The sequence below is a fragment of the Artibeus jamaicensis genome, unplaced genomic scaffold, assembly GCF_021234435.1.
Source record: "Artibeus jamaicensis isolate MK-2021 breed Jamaican fruit bat unplaced genomic scaffold, CSHL_Jam_final contig_477, whole genome shotgun sequence".
NCBI lineage: Eukaryota > Metazoa > Chordata > Mammalia > Chiroptera > Phyllostomidae > Artibeus > Artibeus jamaicensis.
The window spans coordinates 2,277,346-2,291,801 of record NW_026521854.1 but is presented as its reverse complement, the minus strand read 5'-3'; the positions used below and the strand labels follow the sequence as shown (position 1 = coordinate 2,291,801).

The window sequence follows — 14,456 nt, the reverse complement described above, 5'->3', positions numbered from 1 at the left end:
TCCCCATGAAGAGGCAACCAAGGAAACAGATATGAAAGGGAGTTCACATACAGGCAGATTGAAAGGCTTTAAAACAGTTTTTTCCTTAGAAATCAGGGAAGAAAGGTAGGTTACAGTTCATGTTTCTCCCAACCCTCTGGCTCCGGGGGGGGGCAGAGAGGTGATGTGAAGTGAGCAGGAGTGGGTGGCCCGAGACGGCTCTCGGACGCCCCCTCCATGACAGCAGGCACCCAGCAAGTGATTACATATAAACCAGGACCAGGACTCTCTGGAAGCTTTCATATCATAATAACCAACAAAGAGAAAATAGACTTGACCTGCTCTTAATGTTCTATCATAATTTAAAAAAAAATGTGGCTGCTTTCTTGGTCTAGAAAAAAACTGAAGAAAGAAGCTATATGTTTAATAACTAGACCAGATGAAGGACTGATCTAATCAAGCCTTAGATGTGGCTGAAGGTAAGGGACATGGTCTGTGAGGTGTGTGTGCATATGTGTGAGTGTGTGCATGTGTGTGCCCATACACGTCCTCAGGGAATTCCATCTAAACACAGAAGCACCCATACAAAGGAATTTGGGGGACAAGCTGTCCTCGGAGGTTAGAGTGAGCAGGGATTCTGGGTACGACACAAGCAGAGTTCAATCAGTCAGGAAAAGAACGTAAGAGCCCCAGGGTCCAGGTGTGGGTGGTGGCATGACTGTGAAGATTTTACGGATCAAAATGATTTTCTGTGGATGGCGGTGAATGAAGAGGCTCTGAAGTACAGCAAAGGGAGAATGAGGAGAGGTGGCTGATTCCAAGTGGCACTGAGTGGTTGAAGATTAAAGACTCAGTAACGAGAGAAGAGGCCTTGGTAAGGGCGGTTGCAGAGTGTATTTTTGGAAAAGATAGTGCAGACCAGGACTGGGACCCCAAGAAGCCTATGTGTGTAAGGAAGTATTTGTATGGAAGATGTGGTTTAGCAGATAATATTCAAGGTTTGAGATTAAGGCAGTTAAAACCAAGTGAGAGCTACCTGTGAAAGGGCATTTGGAGAGGGTTTTACCGGCTGCCGAGACCCCAGAATAAATGACAAAAAAAAGTGTGGAAGCAATGCTGCATTTTAAGGGAGGTGTTCTCAAGTAGGCATTCTGGACTCTTATGCAGAAGACACCTCTGAATTAGATTTTCTTCTGGGAACTTCCTTTAGAATGGAGATTGGAGGGTACAAGGGCAGCCACAGGTCCAGCATCTTAACAGCTAGCACGTAGCCTGGCACTAACCAAGCACTGGGGAGGGAGGGAGGGAGGGAGGGAAAGAGAGAGAAAGTAAGACAGAAACAGAGACAGGACAAAAGGGAGTGAAAACAAGTCCCGCGAGAATGGGAACAGAGTTGCATACAGTGCCTAGGGAAAGCTAGGGTCTGGGAAGAAACAAACTCCTCCGAACAGCACGTATAAGTCCTAGACTCTGAAACAACCTATAGAATAAAGAAAAAAAAGATAAAAAACATGATTGCTGAGCTTAGTACTGAGAGTGGGCCAGAGTTCTCAACGAGCTCAAGTGAAAATGGGAGAGCAGGTTGTGTGACGCCGTTCCTTCTGGCCTGAATCTGTGTTTTGTTTTGGAGAGAGACCCTCTGCTGGCAGAGGCCGCATCTAACAATGAGAACAAAGGGCAATAAAAACATGTCCACGTTAATAAATGTAACATGTGTAGCTTTGACGATGGGTAAGAAGTGCAATGATTCATGAAACGAACTAGTTTCGACTCCTGCTGAAGAGCGCATGCGCACCTACGAGAGCGCCACGGTTATCCCGAGATGCTGTAATCTTGTCCCTTCTCCCTTCCTTCTTTCATTCCAAATAGCACATTCTCAGCCCTTGTATTCTCTCTGTGGCTGTTCCAAGTTAGAAGCTCACCTATTACCTTGACTCAGTTGGGCCCAGCTGAACTAGCCTGGGCTTGGGTGGACCTTTTTTCTGAGCCAAACTTCAGGCTTCTGAGGACTCCAGTGGACATCTCAACCCACAAGCCTGGCTTTCATCTCGAATGCAGCATCTGACACTGCATTCTACTTCTGTTTCCCTCAGAGAGCCTCCTTTACCAACATATGTTTCAGGGAGCCGTGGACCCTGAGGATCAGTCCTTGCCTTGCCTTTCTCTCTCGTGATCACACACATAGTCAACAGATTCCAAGAGAAAAATGGAGGCAGACAAACAGAGGGTCAGAAAAAGCTCACTAGAGGAGAGGAGGTAAGAGAAGAGAGAAAATGTTGGGGGGAATTAAAAAAATCTTCTTTACTCAATAGAAGAATCAGGAAAGAGTCTTCCCAGGCCAGTACCATTCTGTTTCAGGGAACTACAAAGTCATTCTAAATCTTGACCACTAAATATCAAAATAGTTCGCAAACTATTAGGGACTGAGACTTTTTCAGCTTTGTTCATCCCCCAGACCACCACTTTTTCATTTCTGAAATCACATTAACTTGGATTTTGGTATCTTCAAGTGACTGTGATCGAGAAAAGATACATTCAAAGAGGAAGCGAGTCCCTCTCTCCCACCTTGGGGAAAAGAAGTAATGTTTTCTCAGCTCCAACATTCATGGGATATATGAAAGCAGTGAGAAATTCAGATGAAGGGTAGGTAATGAGTTTTCTGTAGACAGATGAAAAGAAGCCACCAGGGGGAACCAAGGTTTAAATGGTCAGTACTGTCGAGCCAGGCGGTCAGATCACCTTTATAGAGATTACTTATAAGTAACTGAACCTATCACATCAAAAAACAAGTCCACACTCTTCAAGTGTTCCAAAGAGAGCCCCTGCCTGTGTCCTGTGCCCTGGACTGGGCTCACGCTTTCAGTGGACCCGTCACTCCAGCTCCTCAGGCACTAACCCCTCTGCTCTTACAAACAGATCTTGTATAATGAAGAGTAAAAGCGTCTGTCTTGGGTTCCCTTAGCAGAGCTAAGTACAGTGTTTTTCCCAGAGACGAACTTTACTTAGTTAACAACAGTGAGAGATAAACAGCGGTGTCAGACACAAGCATAAGCAGTCCTCTTCCTCAAATGCAGCAATCCGCTGTGTGCAGAAACTCTGGCCCTAAGGACTGGGGCACTTTTCTGGACCTTGGCCTCTTCCCTTCCTTTATTTCATTTTTTCCATTTTATTCCATTTTACTGACTATTAACCTCTCTTCTTCAATTTTGATCCCCGTTCATCCCTGTAAATCCCATCTCTGAACTATCGGCCGGCACCTCCCGCTAAGTTCTCAGGGAAGCCACTTACTTCCCCGCAGGAGGCTCTCTCCTCCGACAGAACACCTGTGACTAGGGGCTGAGTGTGCTGGTGACGGTGGCAGGGAACGGAACACAGATTTCTCAGCCCAGCCAGCCGGGTGCCACAGAGCAGGGTGCACTGGGTGCCCCAAGGCCTGACTGAGCTGGAGACTCCCCCTAGAGCTAGCGCTTCTGGCCTCTCTCCGTCTCTGCGTCTCTACTTTTCTCCAGCATCCGAGGGGTCGTGACAAGTGCGCTGCTGTTGAACAGAGTAGAGGAGTCAGGGAGGGGGACTGGTGGGTTTTATTGTGGAGTCTGGAAGCTTAGAGAGGGGCTCAGGCAGGCCTTTCGTTTGTTTTTGACAAATATAGGGCTTTGAGCGCCCACGTGTGGCCAGAATGGGTACAGCAGCAGAGCCCTGTCTAAATCCTCTGCTGACCTTGTGAAACCTCAGTGCTAATACAGCCCTCTGACAATGCCTTTACTGTGGGCCTCGGGCTGTGTTGCTTAAATGGTACGTGACCACGGCAGAGAGAAGAAAACAGGTTCTACAGAGAGATGACTTAGGGCCTGTCCCTGAACCAAGTTCCCTCTCACAGTCTCTACAACCAGCCCAACCTGTCTTTCCTTCAGGTTGAGCAAAATTGACCCTCTGGGGCTGAAAGCTGCTTCCCCCACCAACTTTATCCACTTGTCTCAATAGAAATACCTTAGTTCTACTTTTGATTTGCAACTAAATTTGGGACTTGGAGTTTGTAAGGACCCTTTTTCTTATCCGTTTAACAGTCAACTAGTTTTCCACTGGAAAGGAGTCTTTGAAGAAGCCCAAGGACAGAGGGGCATGCATGGTTTGGACTAGCCTCCTTGGGACACTGCTACTATCACACACACACACACACCCACACACACACACACACACACACACACACATATACACACACACACACTTGTGCCCCCCCCAGCTGAGTGGCACCGAATTACCTGCAATGGCTGTTGACAGTGTTTGCAGGTTCCACGGAGCTGTCTCCTAAAGCCTATGCAGGGAGGCATCAATCCCAGGTGAGTCATCCACGGTCAAGGACACAAAAGGAACTGCCAAATACTGAAGAGATTCCAGTTTCTTCTCCAGAGATGTTAAGAATAGGAAAAAATCTGGATTGGAAGAATCAGTGGACTGGCTTGAGATTGTAGTGGCAGGTCACTTGCTCCAGAGGGACATATGACAAAGCCTTCAAACATCCAGGCCTCGTCTCCAGGCCCTGGAGGAAACCTCCGCGTTCAGTCAGACGGCACCTGCAGCCTGGCCAGGCAGATGCCCCGTTCCCCACACACTGCTTCTCCTGGTTGTACATTTCCCACAGGACTGCCAGTCCCAGTGCAGCTTGTCACATCCTGAAGACTCCAGTGGCTATTCCTAAATCAGTGGCCTGCGTGTCCTGTGTCACACCCTGATCTCTTGCTCTTTCCCAGTCCTGTTTGGTGATGAATCTGCTATCACAAGCCTTCCAGTTGAACCAGGCTGCATCACCATCACACTCTTCCCCATCCTCCAAGTCAGGGGTGTGCCCTGGGCTTTGCTTGGACCACAGTGTCAGCCCAGTAACTGCCTTTAGAGAATGGACCTTCCCCCTCTTACCTTGGAGAAGGCTGTCTCCATGGGGCGGGGGAGATGTTTTCATTTGTTGGTAATTGATCATTTAAAGGTGTTATAACTTTCTGCTTCATTTTATTATTGTTTACTTCTTTGTTTAGGACGATGTTTATTCCTTTGTGGAATAAATAGAAGTACAGAAAAGACTGTAAATTTGGGGAACATGCACTCATGTCCTGGAAAGATGCCAGGACACCTTTCATTCCTTTTTTGGGCACAGTATACACAGTCCTCCTAGTTACAAAGATAGCCCCCACCAAAGGATGTGACGGTCTTGGCCACAATGAGGGCCCCGGCATGAAGTGCGGAGATCTATGAAAAACTGAGGACTAATTCACTCTTTCAGGAAAGGAAACTATGTACAATTTTCAATAGTAAAGAACTCCCTAGGAATGTGAGGACCACAGGCAGATAAAAGCTTCTTCTGACCACTGCAACAGGAAGCTCTCATGGCCTGTGGCCAAGGTTGGGGTGGTCATCTTCCTGAGATGGCCAGCAGGTTCATTTCCCTGCGTTTGCTGAGCTCCTGTGGGCCAACTACCAGAAGGGCAGGTTCTGTTACAGACAGCAGAGAAAACCCCTTATGTCCCGTCTGACCATCTCAAAGGTCTGAATGAAAGAAGGGTACAGCCTCTGATGTCCATCAGCCACTACCTGGTGCCCATCACCATCCTTCACTGTCCTAGGCCCTGCTGGCCTCAGACATCTCTATTGTTTTCTGAGGTATCAACCAGCAGGGGCATTGGCACTTGGTTGGCCCCCTTCAGAGTTCAAGTCTGTGCATGAGAAGCCTAACAAGGCAGACATCTGGGAAACTGGAAAGCAGTGGCCAGGGCTGTGGGACTTACTGGCACCTGCAAATAGCATGTGGTTAGTTACCGCATTTCACTGATGTTAAAGGTAACATCCTTTCACAGTTTAACATTTATGAACTATAGATACTATTTGTAGTAAACAAATATATACATATGGCTGCTACGTACAAGTGTGCACACACATACATTTGGTGAGCTGATGTTTTCTTTTTCCTCTTCAATGACTGTTTATTAAGTCAGTGCTGTACTTAATTACATGTCACATGTCACTGGAGGAAATGAACTCATTACCATGTCAATTCATGACACTCAGTGGGCCTTGAAGATGATCAGGCCCTGCTCTTTTGCATTAAGGAAAATACACTAGGCCCTGGCAGGTGGGGCTCAGTGGATTGAGTACCAGCCTGAGAACCGAAAGGTTGCTGGTTTGATTCCCAGTCAGGGCATATGCCTGGGTTGCGGGGCAAGGTCCCTGCTTGGGGGCAACTGATCCATGTATCTCTCACACACTGCTGTTTTTCTGCCTTTCTTTCTCTCTCTCTAATAAAGTAAATAAACAAAATCTTAAAAAATAAAAAGAAAAGAAAAAGAACCCCACAGTAGGTTTCTATTTGATGAGGCAGTTGTGACCCCTGCTGTCCAGAGTGAGGAACTCGCTGCAGTTACCTGCTGGCCTTTCCCAAGGAAAAGAGACACACGTTGCTACAACACGAAAACTTCCAGTAGGAAATGAGCAAATCACAGTTCACTTTTTCCTGAACTTTGAAATTCCAGAATTAGCTAGGTAGGATTTTGTGTGGAAATGCTGTGAACAGCCCAAGACAGAAGATGTGGTCACGAGTGACTGAGCGACCACTAGGAGGCCAAATATTTGTAGACATCTGTCGGTCCTTTGGGCTTATCGACAGCACTTTTCTCTGTCCCTTTGGCCCTACTTTTTAAATACAAATATATTGAGGTATAATTTGCATACAATACACTTCCTTTAAGGGACCAGTTCATGAATTTCGCAAGCGTCACCACCACAGTGAAAGCACAGAATGCTTTCATTTCAGTACCCATTGCTGCACTCTGCTCCAGTCAGCGCCCACCGCCCCCAACCTAAGTCTCTTGGGACTGGCCACCTGCTCTCACTGTGCATTGTCTGTGTTTTCTAGTTTCAAGTAAAGGGAATCTTATGGTATATATTCTTTGTGCCCAGGGTCTTCCACTCAGCATAATGTGTGAGAGATTCATCTATCATTCTACTTACCATAATGAGTAACTACTCATTCCCAAACTTAGTGGCATGAAACATTTTTGTATGCTCCTTGCCTTGGTAGGTCAGGATTTCATCGGGGCACCATGGGGGCCCACCCTGTGATGCCTGGGGTCTCGGCTGGAAAGACTGGGAGTGGCTTAATGTCTGGGGGCCACAGTAGCTAAGGCAGTGCCATCATGGTCTGGAGGTTGGTGCTGGCTAGTGGCAGCAATCCCAAAGGTACTGTGGACTAGGACACTGATATGTGGCTTCTCCCCAGATGTGTGGCCTCAGAGTTGTGAGAATTAGTACCTGGTGGTGCAGGGGTATAAAGCAAGTGCCACTGGACCAGGCAGAAGCTATATGGCCTTTCCTGACCTAGTCACAAATGTCATACAGCATCACTTCGGGTGCTTTGTTTTGCTTGCAAGTGCACCACGATGTCACTCCAGATTCACAAGAAGGTCCAACAAACACTGTGAAAAAGAATCTGCAAATATATATTAAAACTACCTCATCCGCTTCATCGCGTACACTGGCAGCTCTCTCTTTGTTAACTCACTCAGTAGCGTGCTATCCTGTGTCTATAGCATGGTTTGTGCGATTCATTTTACCACTCACAGGGATTAAGGCGGTTTCCAGTCTGTGGTTATTCTGGGTATCGCTGTAGTGAGCATGTGGGCACAAGTCTTTGGACACGTGGCTTCCTTTCTCGGGGTGAATACCAAGAGTGCCATTACTAGGTCATATGGCAGTGTACATTTAACTGTAGAAGAAACTGATAAGGTGTTTTCTAGAATATTATCATGTCGCATCTCCATCAATCCTATGTGAGAATCTGAGTTATTTCAATGTTCACCAACATTTAGCATTGCCATCTAAATATTTTTTTGCCATTCTCTCGTGTACGAAAAAACCTAGTGTTGTCCCCCTTTATTGTTCTCCTTCACTTCCATACAGAACAGCTCACTTCTGATGCTGCTGGCCACCAATTCTGTGACACACCAGCAGGGTGTCCTACAATTCAGCTCACGCTCACCTGGAGAGAACATTGAGTCCCACAGGTTAAGGGCTCCGTCTCACTACATTGTCCTGCTTCAGATGCCAATTGCAGAGAGCAGGTCCCCAGATCATCCAACATTTCTGTCCAGCTTGGCTACAAATTGCGGGTTCCCGTGACCTCCTGCCCCTTGGATATGATTGTTTTCTGGATCAGATCACAGAACCAGGGAAACGCTTACACTTAGTGGTTTATTAAAGGACATGACAAAGGACACAGGTGAACAGTCAGATGCAGAGATACGTGGGACAAGGTCTGGGAGGGCCCCGAGTGCTGGAGCCGCCTGTCACCACGGAGTTGGGGCGCATCACCTGCCTGGTGCAGAGATGTGCTCACCAACCCGGAGGCTCTCTGAAACGCCCTGCAGCTGGGATTTTGTGGAGGCTTCCTCAGGCAGGCACGATCTGTTATTCACCCCATTTCCATCCTGTGTCTGCTCTCTGGAGGACAGTGGTGCGGGGCTAAAATTTCCAAGCTCCTAATCATAGTTTGGTCTTTCTGGTGACCAGCCCCTGTGCAGCGGCCCTCCAGGAGCCCATCTCATTAGCACAAAAGATCCACCTTGTTAGAACAAAAGATGGTTCCCAGGGTCAAAGACCAAGCATAAACAAGAGAGGCTTGTATTCCTTAGGAAAGTGTAGGAGTTTTAATTAAGTCCTGTGCCAGGAACTGAAGGGCAGACATACATGTATATAATTCATTTTCTCCTTTCCACACTCCAATCCATCACCCAGAAAGGTATGTGATTTAAAAATAAGTCTAACACAATATTTCTGTGTTTAAAACCTTTGTGGCTATTGCATTCAGGATGAAAAAACCTTTTTACTCTGGCAAACAGACCTGTCCACAATCATCTCCATCTTCCTGGGTAGCCTTGCCTGCTGGCACAGCCCCACCTCCCCAGTCCTGCCTGCCCTGTTGCACTGTTCAACACATCTCTACTGAGTGCCCAGCTCCAAGAACCTTTCAGAAGTTTGGATGTGATTTGACTTCATCTAAATTATCTTGAAGCAATTTTATTATGATTCCTGCAACAATCTACCAGACAGTTCATACCTGTGAGCAAATTTCATCATTCCATCAATATCTAACTATTACACATATAATATTCATATAATTTGTGTCCTGTTTAAGTGAGTATAGTTGACCCTTGAACAACATCAGTTTGAATTGTGTGCATCCAATTACACGTGAAGTTTTTTGAGTACATTCCTGTGCTGTTTTTGACCCATGGTAGGGAGTCTGCAGATGTGGAGGGCCAATGGTATACATTGATCATTGCAATTTCATACAGAGGACTTGTGTATCCTTGGATTTTTGTAATCCTGGTGGGGGGGGTCGTCCTGGAACCAACCCCCCCTCACATACTTAGGGAAAACTTAGGTAGTTAACTTTAGGGAAAGTCAAAAGTGTAAGACCACATATTGTTAAACATTAATGAATTGCTTGATAGAGTGCGTGCTCAGGCTACACATTTCATTTCATCATGAGGTAGTAGGGTTAATTTCAAGGCTGAACTAAAACAGTGCGATCTGAGATACGGAATATTGCTGAGGGCCCATACCCCCATCCTTAGCTCTCTCTTTGTGAGGAGACAGCCTTGGCTGTGGGGAGGTTATGGCACAAGGTTGAGGGCCGCGCCCAGCCTCTGGCCATGATTAATGGAGGGCTGCAAGTCCGGGCACAGAGAGGTCAAGCTCTGCCGGAAGGTACAAGTGTGGGAGAAGACAATGGGCACACTGTGGAGATGCTATCACCTTCCTATTTTCAGACGAAAGGCATGATGGATATCCAACTTTTGGAAATAATGATATGATTTTGGCTCCTGGTATTTGATGGTCTGGCTTAGCTCATGGTTACGGGTGACCCTGAGGCTTTTAAGCAGCCTTGTGTTAGCTATACACTATAGACACAGAGAAGCTTGAATTTTAGAGGAAAATTAGAGTGTAATTTTTTTTCAGTCACAATACACTTATAATATTTATCATCTATTCCATAAATTGAGTGCTGATAAATTAATTTTCTTAATCTACTACTTATTGACTCCCAATAAAGTTATGATACATTAATTTTCTTAATAAAGTTATGATAAATTAATTTTCTTAATCTACTACTTATTGAGTCCCAACAGTGAACAAGGTCTGGGAATAGACCCTGCAGGGCATATGTGACTGTTAGCCACAGCCTGTCTTCAAAGAGCTCATGCATATTTCAGAAGATAAGGTGGAAATTTTACTAATACTTCCTGGCATTGCTAGTGTTTGAGAGCAGTGACAGGAGGAAGACACGAAACTTCAGACAGATCACTCCACTGAGCTCTAAACACACCTGCTAAATCCCTGAGGCTACCCTATATCTAGTCCGAAAACACAAGCTAAGAAAAGAGAGAAAACTCATTCAAAGTTTCTCATACAGACTATTGGTCAGAGGCAGGACAGTGTTAGGCATGAGGGAAAGGAAGGAACAGTGGTTCTCTGGTGGGTAGCAGAAATTTCATGAAGAACGTGGCATGAGCTGTGTGGGTTCAGGAGAGGCAGACGGAGGTAGCCCCTTACCCCAGAAGGTGATGTATTATATTTGTCGAATTGGAAGAGGAGGGTGGCATGAAATGAAGAAGATGATTAGGACACAAAAAGCTGACCAGTATACTCTAAGTTCTGTTCAGTCAACCCTGAGAAAGGTGTTTCAGCTGAACCTGGAGGAAGATGAAAGGCAAGCCAGGTGCGTGGGAGAGTTCACACAGGGTGCTGACTCAAGGGCAGAGACGCCAAGAACTGAACAGGCCAACCAAGCAAATAATCTGTTTCCACTCTTTTGTGTTAGTAACCTTAAAATATTTTGCAAAAAGTGTCTGGACATCAGAAGTTATTTTTCCTTACATATGGCCATCCCTGCTACTGGGATACCCTCTTCAGAACGGCAGAAAAAGGAAGTCTCAGACATTCCTTGCTGATACTTACTCAGTTTCTTAAAAAGAAAATATAAGTTTTAAGGACAATATCATTAAACAAAGGGTTAATTCGCAATAAAAGCATTTAATGAGAGCCTACTATGTATGAGGTACTATTCTAGACATTGGGGATACAGCACTGAACAATGGACAACATTTTCTATATTGAAGTCTAGCAAAAGTACATAGATGAAAAACAAATACATAAACGAAAGCCTTCACTGGCCAGGTGCTTAGCTTTCATTCACCAGCTGGAAAGTGAACAGAGAACTCAGATGTATTGTATGAAGGGATATGCAATGCAAAACAGAAGGCGCAGAGAAGATCTTAATGAAAAGATGCTCTTTGAGGAAAGGACTGACAAAGGTGAGGTATGGAGACCTGAAGTTGAAGTGACGAATGCTGGCATATTTGTTCTGGGGACAGCGAGAAGGACTGAGCAGCTGAAGAGAGTTGAGGGGAAGACAAAGGGATGAGATTCAAGAGCAACAGGGTGCCAGATAGTGCGGGACCTGTGAATCATTGCAAAGAACTTAGCGTCTACTCAGATGTTAAGCCACTGGGATATTTTAAAGAGAGGGGGTCACACGAGATTGCTTCCATTTTAAAGGGATGTTTGGTTACTTTGGAAAATCGACTGTGAAGGAAAGGCATAAACGGAAACAGTAAAACAACTGATCAGGAAGTGGTACTGATCTAGGTGAGAGACGACTGTGGATTGTTCTCAGAGAGGCTACTGGCAGTAGAGGCCATGAAAAAAGGTTAGATTCTGCATGTATTCTGAAGGAAGAGCCCACAGTATTTCCTGACCCTTTGTGCATGGAGTGGGAGAGAAAGGGAGGGCTCAGGACAGAGCCACAATCTTTGGCTTGAGTAACTTTATAGATTGACAGCGTTGTCATTTCCTGAGATGAGCAAGACATCTGGAGGGACAGTTTTGGGGATGAAGATCAGGAGGGAGTTTTTTTGACTATATTAAATGTGTGATGCCCACCAGACATCAAAATGGAAATGCCAAATAGACAACTGAAGGAAAAATATTTCTGGGACATATGAATTTGTCAATTAAGAGCATCACAGTAATTTTTAACTCATGTGATCCTGTAAAATCTCCAAGGGAAGAATTATAGACAGGAAAGAGAATAAATTCAAAGAGTGAGAACTGGGGCCCTCAGATGCTTAAAGGTCTGGGGTCTGAGGAGAAATGAGTGAAGAACATCAAGTCAGGAGGAGCAGCTCCTGAGGGAGAACGGCAGGGCTGGAAGTCAAGTAAAAGAAATGTGTCCAAACAAGAGAGGGTCAAATAACACATCAAACACGACTGAGAAATGAAACAGGCCTGAGGACTGACCGTTGATATTAAAATCCAGAGATCACCGGCGACCTTGATGAGTAATTTTAGTGAAGTGATCGTGACACAAGAGAAAGTATCTTGTCCCCAGGTGGAGTGGATTAAAGAGAAAATGAGGATTTAGGGACAGTGACTGGAAGATGAGTCTTTGAGAGGACTTTGTCATAAAGAAATCAGGGAAATACTGAGGTTGCTGCAAGGACATTGGAGAAGGTCAAGAGAACTGGAATAATTTGTTGAAAGATGGAGGTAATTACAAGTTGCTGAGCAGAGAGCGGAAGAGGTGACACAGTTTTACAGGAGTACGGAACTTACAAAGGCTATCGTCTTGGGCCTACTTATCCAACACAAGAATATCTAATTAGATTGCATTTCATTTTGTATTCTAACGCCATTTGGCTTTAAGTCTGCCCTGTTTAAACTATTTGACCTTACTAAATTTACTGTATTTCATAAAGCTCTTATGAAACTGAGTTAAATTGAAAGTGAAAAATTATGCCAACCTGTCGACAAAATTGAGAGTATGTCTTGTGCATTATTCATTAATTATCATGCTTAACTTACACAGTGATCCAATGCAGAGAGTACTATTGTCCCTAGTTTTTCATGAGGAAACAAAAACTTTAGGAAAACTAAGCAATTTGTTCCATGTCTGTAGTGAAGTAATGGGATTATCAGAATTAAGAGGTGAAATTACTACGCACTGTGTTTACTCTGGGTCTGCCATTTCCCCCCAAACCTTGTCCCTTGTCCCTTTGGGTGGCAGGGTGAGGTGATATTTAATGACTCTCGTAGGTAATCACATGACATTTACTATGCATATTAATTGGTAAGTCTGTGGTTACAATGGGAAAATATGACAGTGATAAAAACTCCAAATTTGTCACTATTCTGGTAGGTCCAATTTCTATTTACAGTGAAAAAGGTCTTAGAAAAAAAGCAAAAATCAGTAAAAACATGGAAACATGGCATTCTGGTGTTAAAAAAGTGTCTTAAGGGATCAAACAGTTTAACAACTGCAATTTATAAATAACACTGAGCCCAGGAAGTAAACGATCTGCCAGAGGCAGTGAAATTAGTCACAGGAGAACGTGGAGCTCCTGACTCCGCATCCAGTGTTCTCTGCAGTGCACGTAAAAGCCAATTAACGGGCTGAAATTAGCTCCTACAAAGAGAATTACGAGTTCCCCTTAGTTAATGCGGTTTGGGAGTACTTTCATAATGATACTTGTTTTAAAGTCAGACAGAAAATGCTAATTTGTTGTTTCTCTGTGAAGCTTTTGCCATTGCTACTATAGTTTGAATCAGATCTTTTCCTTCATCATCTTTATTCCCTTGAATTTATTGTCCCTTTTCTTCCTGTTTCTCTTTACAAAGGTGGTACAAGAATAAGCATTTTTGGCTGCTTCTTATTTATGACTTAGAATGTAATCTCTATTATCTGTCATCTGTTCTGCACTTTCGCCATTATGAATTTAAGTCCTTAACAAGGTCCGAGAGATTGCTTGCCAAATTGCTCACTGGAAGGAGAGAGGGAGCGGAACTGAGGGGAGAAGGGGGAGAAGGGAGCTCAGGAGGGTGAGACTGAGGGGTATCTAGAATGTGCGGGAGGCTGAAAGGGGAGAGCAGGTGAGCTGTGCGCAGAGCTGGAAGTCCTCCAAGAAACATACTGCTGGGGGACTAGACTACTGTGTGAAGAAACCACCCTGGTGGCGATTGGAATGAACATGAGAATCTACAGCCTCAAACCATTCAGGGAAAGCAAATGGGAATAGATTACAGAACCTCCTATGAGGGGTTGCACCACTGACTTGCAGCAGAGACATAAGAAGGGGACAGAACATCACACACTTGTCTAATCTTTAAGAGCTGCAGTGATGTGCAAACAGTGCAATATACGGAGAGTGTACTGTGGATCTGTACACCTGAGACCTATATGATTGTATTAACCAGTGACACCCCAATATAGTCAATAAAATAAAAAAAATAAAGATCTCCTTTTTTCTAACATTTGGACTCCACAGAGCCCCTTGGATATTGGAAGCTGTTTCAGGGATCATAGTTTTTTTTTTTAAGCTTTATATACTTTCAGTGACCATGCTAATCTAGACAAAAAAGCTGGAACCTGAGAG

At 44.8% G+C, this 14,456-nt stretch overlaps 1 protein-coding gene across 1 annotated transcript in view; it reads left to right on the top strand.

Moving 5' to 3' along the window:
- Nucleotides 1–11,272: 11,272 nt before the first annotated feature.
- Nucleotides 11,273–14,456, top strand: part of ADAM7 (ADAM metallopeptidase domain 7) — a 63,648-nt gene continuing 60,464 nt past the window's right edge. The window contains exon 1 of the mRNA XM_053668053.1: nucleotides 11,273–11,339. Coding sequence (XP_053524028.1) covers nucleotides 11,273–11,339 — 67 coding nt within the window. The remainder of the gene's footprint in view (nucleotides 11,340–14,456) is intronic.